The sequence below is a fragment of the Gymnoscopelus microlampas genome, assembly GCF_963454915.1.
Source record: "Gymnoscopelus microlampas genome assembly, chromosome: 12".
Lineage (NCBI taxonomy): Eukaryota > Metazoa > Chordata > Actinopteri > Myctophiformes > Myctophidae > Gymnoscopelus > Gymnoscopelus microlampas.
The window spans coordinates 34,045,508-34,063,931 of record NC_139949.1 but is presented as its reverse complement, the minus strand read 5'-3'; the positions used below and the strand labels follow the sequence as shown (position 1 = coordinate 34,063,931).

General features: G+C 38.9%; 2 protein-coding genes across 3 annotated transcripts in view; one reads left to right on the top strand and one right to left on the bottom strand.

Annotated features, from left to right (window-relative positions):
* On the top strand, positions 1–13,005 carry tmprss15 (transmembrane serine protease 15; the record flags this gene model as incomplete). The annotated part of the gene is made up of 26 exons (XM_084074262.1): positions 1–139; positions 255–376; positions 562–629; positions 729–871; positions 1,662–1,724; positions 2,121–2,249; positions 2,341–2,449; positions 2,748–2,857; positions 3,550–3,690; positions 3,793–3,942; positions 4,101–4,206; positions 4,296–4,470; positions 4,834–4,975; positions 5,147–5,236; positions 5,747–5,875; positions 6,025–6,168; positions 6,461–6,571; positions 6,919–7,030; positions 7,176–7,271; positions 8,503–8,588; positions 9,107–9,251; positions 9,780–9,961; positions 10,740–10,835; positions 11,966–12,105; positions 12,316–12,370; positions 12,875–13,005. The coding sequence occupies exons 1-26, from the start codon at positions 19–21 to the stop codon at positions 13,003–13,005; spliced, it is 3,096 nt and encodes a 1,031-aa protein (XP_083930388.1). The 5' UTR covers positions 1–18.
* Positions 13,006–14,291: 1,286 nt separating this feature from the next.
* oatx (organic anion transporter X) overlaps positions 14,292–18,424 on the bottom strand; it is a 16,059-nt gene continuing 11,926 nt past the window's right edge. Inside the window, exons 9-15 of one of the 2 annotated variants that reach the window (XM_084073969.1) lie at positions 18,268–18,383; positions 17,755–17,809; positions 16,736–16,895; positions 16,309–16,417; positions 15,948–16,026; positions 15,717–15,844; positions 14,292–15,378 (exon numbers count right to left, since the gene is read on the bottom strand). In XM_084073969.1, coding sequence (XP_083930095.1) covers positions 15,234–15,378; positions 15,717–15,844; positions 15,948–16,026; positions 16,309–16,417; positions 16,736–16,895; positions 17,755–17,809; positions 18,268–18,383 — 792 coding nt within the window. In that variant the 3' untranslated portion in view covers positions 14,292–15,233. The remainder of the gene's footprint in view (positions 15,379–15,716; positions 15,845–15,947; positions 16,027–16,308; positions 16,418–16,735; positions 16,896–17,754; positions 17,810–18,267; positions 18,384–18,424) is intronic. The other variant, XR_014601947.1, reaches the window with a different exon arrangement.

The following is an 18,424-nucleotide window of genomic DNA, read 5'->3' as shown; positions in this document are numbered from 1 at the left end:
ATGTGCGGCTAGTGAACAATGAGTTGTGGAAAGAAGCGATGCTCGTCCATGGAGGTGGGGCTGAGTGTTGTGTGTGCTGCACTGCTGGTGGTCTGCGTGGGGCTTATCATTGCACTCTCACTCATTCTGCAGCCCAAAGGTCAGTATGTAATAAGAATAAATAATGAATAAATAATAAGCATTGGATTTACAATAAAATCCTTGAATGTGTTTGAATGCTGAATTAATTTAGAAAATTCTAATTCTTTATACAGAGGCCCCTGAGGCAGTCATGAGTGGTCGGATGGTGATAAAGGAAGGAACCGTCTACACAGAGGAGCTCAAAAACACCTCCAGCCTCCAGTTTAAATCCCTTGCATTTGATGTCCAACGGCTGGTAAGGGTTATGGTTTAACCTTATCCTTAGGATGTGATGTCTACCAAATTCTTTCCTTTATTTCTTTTTGTCATAAACTGTCTTGATGAATGAAGAAATTATATGAAAATTTGATTTCATCTATGTTTTAACCTGTACATTTTCTATATTTCAACATGAAGTAATGAGCTTATCATTGCTCTCAGGTATCAGAGGTGTACCGTTACAGTTCCCTCGATGACGCCTTCAAAGCATGTCAGGTTTTGGAATTCAGGTAAAGCAATTCTTTTGATTCTGATTCTGCTTGTTATTGGTTGATCTGTGACTGTCCATTTAATTCTATCTATCAATATATCTATTGATCTGTCAACAGTAAGGGTAGCGTGGTGGTGAGCTTTAACCTGTGGTTCCATCAGCCTGTTGATGTGAAGGAGGCAGAGGAACAGCTGGTGGCGGGCCTCCGCAACCCTGGCAATGGATCCTTGGTGGTTGACGTCAACAGTATCCAAATCTCAGGTACTGTGTGGATACATGATAAACGATAATGATAAACATCCTGTTAACACAACCTTAGTGAGAACAATAAGAACAACAACAATAATAATTATTATTATTATCATCCAATAAACAAATAAACAAAGCTATGTGCGTCATTGCATGCGTGCGTCCCCAAAATCTTCAAAATCAACAGGTAAACATCAAACATAGCATCTGTATAAATAACATACTACTAAGATACTTAGCATATGTAGGCCTCATGTCCTCATATCTGCAGGGATCACTTTAACATTGAGTCAACAAGGCTGAATACACCTAACACAACTTTATTTTTACAGTACCTTTTATACATAGAATGTTGGTCAAGGTGCTTTTCAGTACTGAGAAAATATATAGTATGTTAGAGCAAGGCAGGATAAATACAGAACAAAATATACACTCACAGTCTATAAGAATTTCAAATGCAAGGCTATTCCGCTCCTCGATCTCTACCACTTGAAATTGTTTACATTGAAATAACATGTAATAGTCTTTAAAGACTAAGTTTGTAAATTCACATTTGACTGAACTTGCCATACTGATGGTGTGTTTTAAGCGTAGTTTTGAGTGCAAGGGAGCTTGGCAATTGTAGCATGTGCTCCAGTGTTTATTTGTATTTATTTTAATACAGAAATTCAATGATATAATAAAATAAAACTTTATAATGTGTACTTTTGAATATGCATGTAGCATGTATGTACTCCAGTGTGTTTTAAGGGTGTTTTTGAGTGCAAAGAGCTGATGAAGTGAACTTATTTGTTTTATTTAGCACAAGAAGAGATGACAACAGTTGAACCAACCGTAGTTGCAACCACAACCTCTACATCATCAGGTAAAAGACTAGGAGAACAAGACTTGATAGAAACCTAGTAGATAGGCTATTTTTACTATTATTGATATTTTTGAAAACCTGGAAAATCTTTGATGGGGGGGGGGGGGGGGTTCAACATTTTAATGCATTTAAAGAAAGCATAACAAATATTTTTGTGGTTAAGTAGTGAAATAAGATTAGCTTATAGTTACTAGAAGGTAAGCTAGCCTAATCTTTCACTACCACTTCTCTATCATACATAACCATTCTAGGCACAATTGAATATTTGTATCAACTATCTTGGGCTTTGAAACATGTTAACATTAATTGCCTGTAATATTGATGATAGACATTTAAAGGTAAATGTAAAGTAGTACGGTTTAGGCAGTATTTCATGATATTCTTTCGTGTTCACAGCTCCCTCAGTCACTTGTTCACCGTACCAGATGGCTTGTGGAGACGGCTCTAGCTGCATTCCCACTGCTCAGTTCTGTGATGGAGTTGAGGATTGTCCCAATGGTTCTGATGAAGAAGCCAGTCTCTGTGGTGAATAAACAAACTTTATTTATTACATTTTTTATAAAAATGTATTGTTTCCAAATAAAAATGTTCACGTCCTCAACTCAACTCTCCACAGCCACCACCTGTGACGGACAGTTCCTCCTCCTTGGACCCACAGGCTCATTCCATTCATCAAACTTCCCTCTTCCTTATAACAGCAGCACCATCTGTCGCTGGATCATACGGTAGCTCAATTACTGGCAAGACAGCCTATATCCTATCAGTGTTTCCCAAACAGTGGGTCGGGACTCTGGGCCCATTTTTATGGGTCGTGAGTACATTTGTAATTAAAACATTTCCTACAACTTTTTTAATTTCATTATTATTTTTAAAGATTTTCAAAATAAAAAAACATTTTTTTTTCTAAATCATTTCTGGGGGAAAAAGTAAAAAGTAGTAGCCTATAGTCATGAAGAATCTTTTCTTTTCTACTTTCTATCCCGGGTCTGGAGAACCATGACTATTAAAGTGTGTTCATTTCAGAGTGGAGAAAGGGCTCTCTGTAAAGATGAACTTCCATGTATTTCAAACGGAGGAGGAGACTGACACACTGAGACTGTATGAGGGTGTTGGTTCATCAAAACATCTTGTCAGTAAGTCTGGATTTAATGGTCAAATACACACTGTAACATTACCATTGTAAAAGTATCAATATCAATTCAAATACTACTTAGATGGTGATAAATGTTCCAGTCTTCTTTTTACAAACTTTGTAGGTGCTCGTCATAGCTCTTCTTAACTTAGCACTTCTGTATCATAAAAGGGACACAGGGGTGTATGTTATATCATTGTCTTGGCGCTATGGATCCCTTACATTCCTTATTAGTATAGCTTTTAATTGTCAGTAGTCAATAAACTGCAGCTTATTCTACAGTTGCATTTGTGCATGCTCTTGTTAACCATGCCAGTTACAAAATATATCATAAATGTATTCACTAATTCAGTGGTTCTCAAAGTGTGGTTCTGGGGACCCCCAGGGGTACTTGAGGGGGTTCTAGGGGGTCCCCAGCTAAATTAGTTAAATTGTCATCAACATCAGTTTAATCACTTCAACCCTATCAGCTATTTGAAAATCTTGAAAGTTAGAATATAGAATCTTGTATGGAGGTCCCTGGCACAAAATATTTTCAGATGTGGGTCTGCCGCCAAATACATATCAATTCGGGGGTCCGTGACATGAAAAGGTTTGAGAACCACTGCACCAAATCACACTGTTACATAATTATTAACTGAACAAGTGACCACAACTGTCCTCTTGAATGTGACCTCTGACTTGTGTTTTCAGCTGTGTTGTCAGGCTCCTCTCCCCCAGGGACAGTGTGGCTGATGTCCGACCAATCGACTGTGGAGTTTTCCTCCGATGAATTCAACAATCTCCCAGGATTCAAGGCCACCTTCAGTGCAGCCAACACCACCAACCTCTCCAGTAAAACCAACACTCTGAGCTTAAATGCGTGTGTTCCTGTATCTAACCATGGTGTTCAGTGGATAACAACTCCACTCATATAAACTGGTATGTTGTTTCCAGATGAAGAGAAAGTGAGCTGTTCCTTTGAGCAAGGCATGTGTTTCTGGAGGCAAGATCCTGAGGATGATGGTGATTGGATTCGAACCTACGGTCCAAGCTTCCCACCCTTCACTGGGCCAAATGTTGACCATACACTAGGGAATATCTCAGGTTGGTTATTTTAGGATTTGTTTGTGTAAGTATGGCATGATTTCATCATATCATATTCAATATTAACCTATTGCATAGCCGCAGTACTACTTCTATGCTACTACTCATAATATTATTGTGAATTAATATATAAAACCTCTCATCATGACCACACTCAGGTTATTACGTTGTCACTCAACCGAGCCCTGGCCAATGGGAGAGAAGCTTCCGGATCCATAGCCTACCACTGACCACGCCCACTCAGTCCATGTGTCTGAAGTTCTGGTAAAAACATACACACACATTTCATCTAAATTTAGTTTGGAATATTAAAGATCACACTCTTTTAGAGGAATTCTATTTCCCCACGGCAGGTACCACATGTTTGGAGAGGATGTCCATCGTCTCCGAGTTTTGGTCGTGGGGAGGACAGTGCCGGAAGTCCAGGTCAAGCCTGTGACTACTACCTTAGTGTTTCAGAAAGATGGTAACTATGGCGATAACTGGAACTATGGCCAGGTCACCCTCAACTACACGACAGAGATCACGGTCAGTACAGCAGAGCTTCCTGGCTCTAAAACAACTGTAAGAATAATGCTACACCATCTCTAGCCTAATTTCTCTCTCTCTCTCTCTTCTGTTACTTTGTTTGTTTTTACTGTAATTCTAATGGCCTTTCTTAATGTGTAGTAATAATTGTTTCCTATTATGTATTTCGTATTATATATTATATTAAAGTTCTTCCTTTTTACTGAATTCAAATGCTCCTAATGTGTTTCCTTTGCTTAACGTTGTAAACACTTTGAATTGCCTTGTTGTTGAATTGTGCCATAGAAATAAACTAGCCTTGCCTTGCCTCTTCACTGTTCTATTTATGAGAAAGAACCTGACTCACTGGTGTGTTTCTATCAGGTTGTGTTTGAGGCTCTGAAGAAAGGGGGCATGAGGAACGATATTGCTCTGGATGACCTGAGCTTGACCGGGGGCCCCTGTGGTGAAGGACCCCCACAACCAACCCCAGTCCCCATCCCCACTACACCCCCCCCTATGCCACGTATGTAGCTGCTGGATGGATGGATAGTTGGATAGATAGATAGATAGATAAATCTGACAATTCATTCATACATTATGGGTTACAAATTCTAAGAAGGTAATCAGGAATTTCTAATTCATTACATTGTAAAGGTAATCCTCCCAACGTTTTTTTGTGTTTGTCTCTGCCCAGCGGACTGTGGAGGACCTTTTGACCTCTGGGAGCCCAACTCAACATTCACAACCCCAAATTACCCACACTCCTATGGAGACAAAGCTAAGTGTATGTGAATCAATATATTGCTCTATGTTCCTTCAGTTATGCACCATCACAACAGGAAACTGGCTATTACAACCATAGTCTTTACGTAACTGTTGCCTACTGCAGTGGTTCTCAATGTGGGGAGGGGGCTCCAGCTAATTGGTTGATAGATAGGAGATCCTTATAGGTAACTCAGAGTTGTGGGGCCCCATGGCCTAATGCATACCAAACTGGGGGCCCTTGAAATTAAAAAGTTGGAGAATCCCTGGCCCACTGTATGTAACCTCTGTTGGTGCAGTCCAGTGTTACGGGGCAACTTCACCAATTGTATCCTATGGTATAGTGGTAATAGTGAGCAGGACATGTGAAAATCTGACGTAACACTTCCCAGTGTGTTCTATGTCTCAAGAGTGCACTCTCTAGGTGCTGAGGAAACCGCCAGCCTGCATAAAACAAATAGAAGAACCCACTTGAGTACTGAGAAGACGGAAAGAGTATTAAAACATGACGTATTCTAATGTGTTCTTGTAGGCCTGTGGACACTTCACGCGAGGGAAGGCTGGAACATCCAGCTCCACTTCCTGGACTTTGATGTGGAAGCAACCTATGACATGGTTGAGGTCCGTGACGGGACCTCTGACAGCAACTCAGAATTACTCGGTGAGGGAGATTGTTTTTTTACCACACATTTCTTTACCCACAATGCACCTGATCTTTGATTGTAGGGAGCGTACTCAATTTACAATACAGGTAGAGAAAAAAGCAATACAGATAAAAAGTTACATTATAAGCACAATTCTTTTACCCAGGTGTGTTCACTGGCAGTGAAAAACCCTTCCCCGACCTGATCTCCTTAACCAATCAGATGACAGTGAGGTTCTATTCTGACAGCTCCGGATATGGCAGAGGATTCAGCGCCAACTTCACCTCTGGTTTAAACCTGGGGTCACCAGGTAGTTGTACAGACTGATGTGAAACACTGCAGCATAGAGTTTAGATATACATGTGCTGCTAACTAAGGAGTTGCTGGTTGGAATCCAGCTAGGAAATCTATATGAGGAAGATGAATGACTTATGACTTCTCAATGGCTATCATGTGTCTGCTGAGTGCCCAGTGGGCTCCAGTTGCCAACAGTCAAAGGCAGGATGGTTGTAGTGGGTAATCAATGTCTGTGTATCTTTCTGCAAGTCTGTTTCTCTGTCTATCTTTTTTCTCCTGTCTCACATTGTGTGCCTCCCATACAGAGCCCTGTGCAGCAGGCCAGTACCAGTGTCAGACAGGAGATTGTATCCATGGTAACGCTCAGTGTGACAGTGTTGTTGACTGTCCTGATGCTTCAGATGAAGCGGACTGTGGTGAGTTATCCTGCATGTCCACTAGATGGCAGCACCTCAGTCTTTTACTTGGAACCTGGCTTTCTAAGCATCAGCCTTGGTGTGAACCTGCGATGCCTTGAAAGTACAGAATGGAAATTCTACTTTTGTGTCATTGGCTTTAGCTATTATCTTTGTATCATTGTCTTTATCTACTGTGCAAAATAATCACACAAAAAAATAAAAAATAAAAAATAATCAAAGACAATGTAATGTAATGTAATGTAATATGTCATGTCATGTATGCTACTGCATCTAATACATCACAACAACAAATATTGTAACAACATGATGTAACAGGTTGTGTGTTTCAGTCCATATGTTGTCAGTGAACGGTACCAAACGTCTACAAGTTCAGCAGCAGAGCTCTCTGTACACGGTCTGCGCACAAGCCTGGAACACCAGCCTTTCTCCCTTTATGTGCAATTATCTGGGGTACAGGTAAGAGCGTGTGTACTGAATGTTGTGCAGTCCAGATCATTCAAAGCATTATAACTGTTATACTAACTAGACATCATCAGAAAGTTTCACCCAAAAATACCCATGTCCTATTTACAGTATTTTCATATAATTTCTGACTCTTCAGGGCAGGGAGGTCAAACCTGGTTCCAGCAGGGGCAGAGGATTCTCCCTTTGCAACCATCGAAGTCAGTGCCAATGGGACAATGGAGCTTAATGTCAGGTACATTTCTAAAATGTTATTCAGTTTTGTACCTTCAAAGGACCACTTCATATAACTGGTCTTTACCGATGCTCATTTTAAGATGGTTCCATTTCTGTCAACGCAGTGTGTGTCTCAGACGAGGGCTGTGGACAGTTCAGATACCTGCCTACCACTGACATCATCAGTAGGCAGGTTTCGTAATTTTAAACTTTAAAAAAATATACTATTATTATTAATGCAAGAACAATGGCTTCTATTTCAGGAAGAGGAAGGCTGTAGTTTATATTATCATTGTCTCCCAATGATGATGTCATTGGTAGGCAGAGTGTGAAAGTGAGCCATCTTATAATGAGCATCTGCAAGGACCATTTATATTAATATAAGATATAAAAATGGGAGAAGTGCTCCTTTAAAGAAATGTTTGTTGTTGTTGTTGTTGTTGTTGTTGTTGTTGTTCTTGTTCTTGTTCTTGATCTTGTTCTTGTTCTTGTTCTTGTTCTTGTTCTTGTTCTTGTTCTTGTTCTTGTTCTTGTTCTTGTTCTTGTTCTTGTTCTTGTTTGGGTGGGTTCTCAAAAGAGATCTTTCCTGAAAATAGCATCATGTCAAAGAAACTAAATACAAAACAAAGTAATTTAAGAAAATCAGCTCTTATTATTATTCCAGTCAGTGTAAATGTTAAAATGTAAATATTACATTAAAATATATTCTTTTCACCTCTATCCATACTATAGTGAAACCTGTGTTGGTGAGCAGGTGATTTCACTGGGCTGTGACAACCAACGTGAGTGTTATCGAGATCTTAACTCATATACAAAAGACATATACAAATAAAGTTTATTATTAAATGTATTTTTGCCTCACCTATCTCAATGACTAATTTGATAGATGTGTTATGTGTTCTCCCGCTCTTTTCTTCTGAGTGTCTTTTATTTTATCTGCTCCTTTTATTAGTTTTTAAGCTTGCTTTTTTTTTAATTTCTTCTTCTTTTTATGTACTCGTTTTTATGATCTTTGTTTTTTGTGTAAAGAACTTTGAGTTGCATTTTATGGATGAAAGGTGCTATATAAATAAAGATCATCATCATTCTCTGGATTTCCTACACTAACTGTTGAACATGTAAACTGCTGTAGTCACAATCCAAAGCAATCCAAAATGTTTTTTTTTACTGAGTCACACATTTTTATTATCCTGAGGAATGAAATACAGCCCCTGTGTTTAGCTTGTGGTGTTCGTTTGGTCTCCATGGAGCTGGGAGACAGTGGATCATCTAGAGAAGCAACAGCTGAGAACAGAGAGAAAGAAAGCGAAGGTAATAAAACGAATGCTGATGCCAGGTTCACTAAACCTTTTGCACATCATTTTGAACACATGTGTGTTATTTATCAAACACGTAAACACAGGAACACAGCAAACTAGAGCTGGAAGTTTGATGGAGTGCACAAAGTCAATGAGAGCTGGGTGGACATTTTAATGATTGCGACCTTTGTCAAATAATCAGTCCAGGAAAATAGAAGAAGACATATTGCCATATTGCCACATGCCTTGTTTTTTGATGTGCACAGAATAATTGTATTTAGGTATCTTAAGAGCAATACTGCCCATTTTGCATTTTAGATACCTCACAATATTATTTTGTTCATATGCTTGCTTGTCCACCTGGCTCTCATTGACCTCCCAGTGTGTCGAATCTCCCAGCTGGAATTGCCGTGCCCAAAAAAATTAAATGTTGTCATTTCTTTATATGGCTTTGACCTATTGTATGCTACTAGAACAAAAAATGTGTAATGTGAGTGTAGATTAATTCAAATAATTAAAATACAGTGTAAACATCTTTTTTTTTTTCTTGTGTCAGTTGATAGCAGAGTGGTGGGTGGGACAGATGCTCAGAAAGGAGCGTGGCCCTGGATGGCTTCTCTGTATTGGAGAAACCGTCATGTCTGTGGCGCATCGTTGATTGACAACGAGTGGCTGGTGACCGCAGCACACTGTGTCTTTGGGTAAGGAAATTCAGTTTATTTTGTCTTCTTACTTTTTCTTCCTTTGTCTTACATACATACCTTAGACATAATAACTGAAAACTTCTGCAATCCGTAACTTATTGTCCTACCTGAGATTCGAACCCAAGTCCCCCACATGAGAAAAAGTCAGTTTTGGAGGAGGATAAATTGCGTTTTGAGCTTCATGCAATACCACTTGCATGACCGACCAGGCGACCACACAGTATACATTTCTCAATAGAAGGGCAGGTAGACCAACTACACCCACCGCAGTTGTGTTAGTTAGGCTATATTGTATTAGTACACTACCATAAAGATTGGTCAAAATAACACATGACAGAATATTTTATTCACAAAAAATAAGTTATGGAATGCAGCTTTAAATTACAGACCTAAATGTTTCCATTAACAAATGACAATATTTTAAAGGCAGACCATTCCACTACCATCAGGACAATGTGCAGGACTCTTGAAACTACGATTGTGTCCATATAAAGTCCTAACACATTTCACGTTTCTCACCAACAGGAAGAATATTCATCTCAAATATTGGTCTATAGCGTTGGGTCTACACTCCCACAGTGGTTCGGACTCCCCGGATGTCCAGAAACGACAAGTCGATCAGATAATCATGCACAAACACTACAACAGGCGAACCAAGGAGGCAGACATCGCCATGATGCATTTACAGACACCCATCAACTTCACTAGTGAGGAGCATGGGGGTGTTACCATTTTAGTTCTTGACTGTCCCTACACCTGTTTTGTTTTATTAAGGCAAGGCATTGCAGCGGCTTAGCCTACATCAGCTGATGTAGGTTATAGTCTCGTAACACAATGTGACAGCGGACTTAATTCAGCTCACACAGTATGACCAAATGCATAATCAAGATTCTACCCTTTTTTCCATTGCAAAAGTATGACATGCAATGAACCTCCAAAATAGTACAGTCTGCTGAGAGACTATACTGAGATGAGTGAACAAAGTGGGGTCAAGCTCAAGGACACCATGTGTGACCTAGTCTTGCGTTACCAGACTGTTGCCTCCCACAATTTTCAAATGTTTCCGGCATACAGTCTGCATGGGACTCGGAAGCTCTGATCATGATTAGAATATAAACCGGATGTGGAGCCTCCTCTCCATTTCCGTTTCGTCTTTACAGTCGCCCAAATGTATCCTAATATAAATACAAATCATCTAAGTATACATAGCTTGCTGCTTAGCAGAAATAGAAATTAACAAGTAAAGTGTAAAGATATTTTAAAATATATTTTCGTGAACGGAAGTGCCAGTTTCCTCTCTCAGATTTTGGGAGTTGTAGTTCCAGACTCTATATAGCATTCAGAGATTGTGGAATAGTTGTCTGGCTACGCGAGACTATGTGTGACCTAATCTCTCAATGATCTGACCGAGACCCTCTAAACCTACACTCTACAACACAGTCTTTCCTTGACAAGAAATCATTACTGATTTCTGTTTGTTTTCAGATTACATCCAGCCTATCTGCCTGCCTCAGGACGACCAGTTGTTTGAAGCAGGAAGGAAGTGTTTTATCACTGGCTGGGGGAGGGATGCCGAGCAAGGTTAGAATAATTCAATCAGTGTGATTTAGTAAAGTATTCACTAGTTCTGGTTCCAGGTCTAACTACTCCCTGATCAGACCCCCAGGTGAATGAATGTAACCACTTGAACATTAGCATCCGTATTCTGGGGGGAACATTCACTGAAAATAGCCACTTGTATATCGGTTATTTTCTGCAAAGACATTTTGTGTAAAGGGTAAAAAGAGCGGACCAAGTATAGAGCCGTCCCGGGTCAACTAAGTATTATTTGACTTTTAAGTATAGAGGGTGTAATTGCTTAACCCTCAGAAAAAGGACAGAAAAGGTAGCACAAAGGGGTCTTGAGGACCAGGGTTGATGGCCAATTATTTGCCCTTGGATTTAACTAATTAATGGCTGCAGTGCTAAAATGTAATTCTAAACTCCAGTAGCAGACACTCACCTGCAGCCTTTCTATTACACCCTGTATTTACTTGCATTTACCTGGTGCTCTGAGTCTGAATGAATCCCTGACTAGATGAAAAATATCTGTAATTTGGATCTCCATGGCCTGGATTTAACAGAAGTACAGACTCTTCCCTAATCCCTAGTAAATGCAACAGATTACATTTCCAGACATTACGTTTTTGAAGAATTAGCTTTGCACCTTCATGCTCCCCAGATAATGGCCATACTGCATCCTTTTTCATTTAGTCACAACTTCCAAATGCACACAAGATAAAGACGGATGGATTGCTGGGCGCATTCATGCTCCCTGGATCAATCCTTGATAGTGCCCTCTTGACCTTTCCTCCTGCTCTATCCCAAGGCCAAATTGTCTAACTCGCACGTAGATATCTGATGATGTAATTGACTGATTGCCATGATATTTGATGAGTGCATTCATGCTCCACAGGGGAAGAAATCGTTTTTTTAATATACCAGTATATAAATAAAACCTTTTTAGATTATTTATACCGGTATATAAATAAAACCTTTTTAGATCATTGTCTTGTTCTCGTGTAGCTTTCAGTATAGAGCAATTTGTTATTTCTTAGTTGTGTCTAAATATTTTCATTTCATTTTGTTTAGCTTTGTCTAGTGTCTGAGGAAAATGTTGGCTAACCCACTGATGCTATATCAAAGACACAACTCTGTTATTTTCTCGACAGGCTCCACAGCTAATGTTTTGCAGGAGGCTGAGGTTCCTCTGGTGAGCCAGGCTCTGTGCCAAGAGCAGCTGCCTGAATACAACATCACTACCAGCATGGTGTGTGCTGGGTACGCCGAGGGAGGTGTCGACTCCTGCCAGGTATCTGAACTCAGATAGTCAGTTTAGTCTTTGTCACGTTATGTTAAGTTGACACTACCAACTTAGTTTTGCTTAAGATTTTTTGGTAGGTTAAGCTGGCTTATCTTGCTTGCTTGAAATGTTTTTTTTTAGATTAGTTGAATTCTGATGTTTGTTGCAAACCACTTTGTTGTGACGATCCTGCTTCTACTGGTTTGTTTTGTGTTCTAGGGAGACTCTGGGGGTCCTCTTATGTGTGAAGAGAAGGGACACTGGTTGCTAACAGGTGTGTGACACACAGATACGCACGCACGCACGCACACACGCACGCACGCACGCACGCACGCACGCACGCACGCACACAGCATGCACTGTATTCTGTAACATGTAACTGTAAGAATTGAAGCTTATTTTGCTCCGGATGACAGCAGGCTTACTTAACTCTTAATTCTTAACTCATAATGGTCCAAATGCATAGCTTTTTGTGTATACATAAACCTCACTGTGTTTGAAACAGTGAGGTTAATTTGGCATGTAGGCTACTACAGGCATATCATCAGCTCTTAAAAACACATTTATTTCTAAAAGAAACATAAGGCTTTACCTCCTATCTCCTCCTTTAACAATATCCAATGGCACCTTATGTAGAGACCCTGAGGAAAACTTGCTTTTACAGTATTTTAAAAATAACACAATATTTACAATTTTCTGCAACGTCAATTATTTTACTTACAACAAAATGTTTGAAATTTGAATCAACTGAATCCGTTTAACTGAAACATCCCAACAGGTGTAACGTCTTTTGGGGTTGGCTGTGGGCGCCCTCAGAGACCTGGCGTCTATGCCCTCGTTTCTCAGTTCACCGACTGGATCGCCCACATCAGACGTTCTTCCTCCTCTTCGTCCTCTTCGTCCTCTTGACTGACCCGTCGGAGGGAAGCACACTAGTTGTTCTGCCCTCATGTCTACCGTCCTCATAAAACACATCTACATTTAATGTTATGGCTGAATCTCCAACACGCTTTCGTAATCAGTTAAGTTTAGCAAAAAAATATTTTTTAACACATGTTTGAGTCAAAAGAAATATGCAATAGCTTACATGAAAATACATGTTGGGGTTAGGGCAGATTAACAATTTATTCTCTGAAATTAATTTATTATCTATTTTCAATCTATTTTTATTATCTATTTTCTATACATTTGTATTATCTATGTTTGGTCAATTAACTCTAATGTGAGATAATTATTTCCATTAAATTGAATTCATTGAGTGTCCTGTAAAAAAAATAACTCATATGCCAACACTACTGACCATATATTTATGAAATATAGCTGTTAACATGCAAGTTGGCCTTTAATGCCTTTTTATTCAGACCATGCATGAGAATCTGTCTGTGTCAAAGATTTCTGAAGTTCTTCTGTTTGTACTTTGTAATGGATAATTTTAGTGCGTTCTGTGTGCTGTCATACCAAGTGGAATTTGAAAGGAAAACAATGTCGTAGTCATAGTGTGTAATGTTATGAACACATTTTCAGTTGTAAGTGTTAATGTATTAACTTATCTCTCAGAAGCTTGAGAAAAGTTAATGTTTTTATAATTTATGAAACATTTTGTATAGGCTACAGTTTAATTGAAAAAAAATGTTATTGGAAAAATGAATGGATAAATGCATTAATTCCTCAAGAAACATGTCTCTTCAGATTTGTTCAGCATTACTCACAATGCAGTAATCAATGAATTGACCAGATGCCAGTCATCCAAAAAAGTTGGATGGGATTTGTATAGTGCTGTTATTTTGTTGTTGTTTGATTAAAGAATACATTTTAGATTATAAATAATGTGTTGCATTTTCATACAGTAGCTGTTACAAGCTGACTGTAGAAGGAGTACATTTTATTTACAGCAATTCTTCCAGAGAGAAGTCTGCAAAATATTCAGCAGAATTGAACTGGTGGCTCTATGGTCATTCTCAGTCATCTTATTGCAATTTACAGACTGCATTTTGAATGTCATTAGCTATCGTTATTATATGCTATTATTTAAAGTGTCAAATGTGACTTTCTCTGCTATCAGTTCATCATGAAAACACATTCATATTCAAATGTAATTTTCCAATGTCAATATTTAATATTATAGAATAGATACAGTATATCTAATTACAAATCAACCATCAACAACTCTGACTTTGAAAAAATGTAATCCCAACCTCACGTATGAGCTGGACACTCGGCTCTCCCACAGTACGTTTATTTAACACGCTTTCTATACTTCAGACTGGGACTTATGTATAGAAAGCAAGGGGGAGGGGAGGGGGAAAGATTGAAAGCAAGTAGACACCAAAAGCATAGTATAGCTGTAGATGTATGGTAGATGTTGGTTTAAAATGTGAAATGTGAAGTTTAAATCATTCTCAACCATCACATCACCCTATCATTTCAAGCAAAAGAACTGAAGCTATATTTCCTATATGTAAATTGGGGAGAAACAATATTATGACAGCCAAGATTTCAATTAATATAAAATAGCCCAAAGCAGACCAAAATCAATATTTTGACATCAAATAAAAATATTGTCCAAATCATTTTTTTGTCGTTTTGTTTGCTAAGCAAGTTACACATGTGTTCATTATTGTGTGACAAAATGAGTTTTCCCTTCAAGAGTTTCTGAGTAATCAAACAAGTAATCTACTATCTCATATCTGTATGTCTTTAAAGAGCAACTTAATACCTTGTATTAGCTTTAGATATGCCCCCCTTTAACCTCTGTGAATTGTGCAGATAATGGGAGACCTGTGCTTTTGCAATAAATATACTTGATAATGTAATAAACAATCAACTGCTATAGCAGTATCAAGTGACATATGCATTCAAAAAACATATATATATATTTCTTTTTGTGTTAAGTTGCTCTTTCAGTAACTGGATTACAATGAATTGTAATCCAGTTACCTATACTGCCAGGTTGGACATAACGCAGTTCATTACCATTAACTGTAATCATAATCATATTAACGTAATCCCATTTATATGATCTTTAAAACCAATGTTCTTTTTAACTGATTGAATCGCCGACATAATCGGTCAGTCCAGAAGCCCCTATTCCATTATTATTATTATTATTATTTTGTATGGGGAGTGCTTCTGATTGGTCAGAGTGCATTGAGTCCAGTCCCTTCTCCATCCTTCAAGTCTTTCAAGGCCACGCTCTCCTTAGTAACCGCATCCTCTTTGGAAACCACACCCTCCTTCAAGGCCTCGCCTTGCTGCTGCCACTCGTCTGGTTTTGTTGTGTACCTACACTCAAACCGACAGACAGACAGACAGACAGACAGACAGACAGACAGACAGACAGACAGACAGACAGACAGACAGACAGACAATCAAACAGATTTTCTTACACAGCTGATGCTCCATATAATCCACCAAAGTAACTAAGTAGGTTAGAAGACACATCTGCCTTCCACTGATGTGGAGGGGTGGCTTATTTAAATTTTGCATGGGAATAGGACATCCAAAGTATTCCTATAACATAGTTATAACATAGTTTCCTAGCTTGTGAGTTAAGTAACTTGCAGATAATAATACTCATTTTACATGATAAAACAATGCTAGTGCTAACATCATTAGCATACCATCTCTCCTCCACATCCTCTATGGTGTCAGGGAGGGGGATATCGAGAGTCTCAGGTAGGAAACAGGCGAATACCCCAGCTATCATTGCAGCCCCGCCATACACCACACTGGGAAGTGCTGGGAACACCTGGGAGAAACAGAATTATTATGTAAAGTTGGTGATATGAATTAGCCACTTGTTAGTTATATAGTTTGTTTATTAGGCTACTTGTGTGTGCTAGTAGTCATACCTCATCCAATATGAGTACAGCAGGAGCTGCCATACTGCCAATCCGTGACATGGTCGACACAAACCCCATCCCTGTCTGTCTAGAAATATAAAATAGAATAGGCAATGTAACAAACAGTGGTTTGAATTCAATCTCTCATCAAATTTAAGCCACCCAAAAAGTTAGTTCAATTATTTATTTTATCTATTTTATTTATTTTATTTATTTTATTTATTTTATTTATTTTATTTATTTTATTTATTTTATTTATTTTATTTATTTTATTTATTTTATTTATTTTATTTATTTTATTTATTTTATTTATTTTATTTATTTTATTTATTTATGCTTCTCAAGTAGCCCCTATACACATGAGATGTACCTGATAACAGTAGGGTAAAGCTCTCCAGTGAAGAGGTACACGCAGGTGAATGAGGCAGAGGTGAAAGCTTTCCCTATACAGGCCATAGCTGTCCTGGTGGTCTGCATGCCTGACGACGCGAGAGCAGTGGAGAAGAGATGAACACATTGTGCACAACTTATGGGTCACATTGGTCCCACATTCTTCAGACATAAAGATATATTTTAACTTTTAACTTACTGCACCTTTAATAATGACACAAGTTTGTTTGCTGTACTGTGTGTGTGTGTGTGTGTGTGTGTGTGTGTGTGTGTGTGTGTGTGTGTGTGTGTGTGTGTGTGTGTGTGTGTGTGTGTGTGTGTGTGTGTGTGTGTGTGTGTGTGTGTGTGTGTGTGTGTGTGCGTGTGTGTGCGTGCGCGCGTGCAGGACATGCATGTGTGTTTCTCACTTGTAGGAACAAAGATGTTAGCGAAGATGACGATGGCAGAGAAGATGAGGCAGGTTGCCTGGGTAACTCGTCGTCCAAAATAAGTGAGCATGCCCAGTGCAAACAGCTTGGCAGGAAAATCCACAGCACCAAAGATTATCTGCATGAGGTAGATGTTCACCTGCCAAATGAACCAATGGGATGAAATTATTGTATATATTGTTATTTTAAGGAATGAGCCAATGGACATTAAAAGATTGTCATGTTGAATAAATCCATAATGACCCATCCTTATTTTATAACATTTTTACCTTTTATCCAGTACCCATTTAAAAATAAATATCTATTGTAAACCGTTTTAGAGTTCACAATGCATCACAATGTGACAGCTTGTGAGGATGTACATCGGCTATTTTCGGGGAAGAGATTTGGTGGAGAGGGATGGAAGAAGGAAGAGGCCAAGGATAGACCCCTGTCTGACCTCAGTCAGCGAAGGCTACGTACGCAGGGTTTATGTGGTTAAAAGAAAAGAAGTTAAAATTCATCCATCAGGGTGAGTCCTGGGCACCGGCTTACACGCTTACACCCTCCACAGACACAGAAATTCAGTCCCTGATTGGACAACCCATCGGCTTCACGGATTGGCCGTAGTCCAGCTTTGCGTCACGTTTCCACCAAGTATAAGTGGTAGCGTGTACAATGAATCTCCATTAGAACTCCAAATATGGAGATTCCCGTATCTCCATATTTAGTCGATCGGTCGCATGGTAGTGTGTATCGCTCTGGGTACTCTAACAACTAGTACAACTAGTCTTGTATAAACGAGTGTGGCATACATTCCCAACTTGCATCGTTCCTGACTTACATCGTCTCTGCAAGTCAGGGACAACTCATGGTCCCTGTGTAGGTCGGTGCCACCCTTCTAGTATAAACAATGCCTAAATATACAACATGCAGCAAAAAGGGAGGTTCCTGTTCAGTCTTGGATTTTGAATTGGAATTGAATTGTGTTTGAGATATTGACAAATAAAAAAACTTACCCCAAACTTCTGTAGGTCCATAGCCAGACCATAATATGCAAAACTGGTAGAAAACCTAGGCAAGAAAGAAGAAAATCATACAGCATACTAGTTCCTGGATATTAGATTCTGAGAGTAGGCTATGTAACTTGAAAGTACTTCATAGTAATGAAAAAAAACCTTCCTGGATACTATTCTCTTGGATACTGTATGCAATTTCCTGGTTCCACTAAGTGATTTCCTGGATATCAGATACTATTTCCTGTATGCTTTTATATGCTAGCTACTGCCTTCTTTCCCAAAAAAAAAAAAGATTGTGTGATTACCACCTCCATTCACAAATTTCCCTGGCAATAGATGGATAGACATATTTCCTTTAAAATCACATTTCTCCAATACAAGAGTCCAGAATAGAACTATAGAATATAATGTATATTTTGGCCATTTGTGTATATTTCGAAACAAGCAAAAACCCATAACCATACAGCAAACCAACAAAATGTATGCCCTAAATATATGCCATTGTTTTCTTACCATACAGCTACCAGGCAGATTGATATCCGTCTCATGCCTTTGGTCTTTACAAGGTCATACGCTGTGAAGGTCTGCTTACTGGACTCTATCTCTTTATGCATGTGGGACTGTAGGACCTACATACACACGCACACAAACAAACGCACGCAAACACACA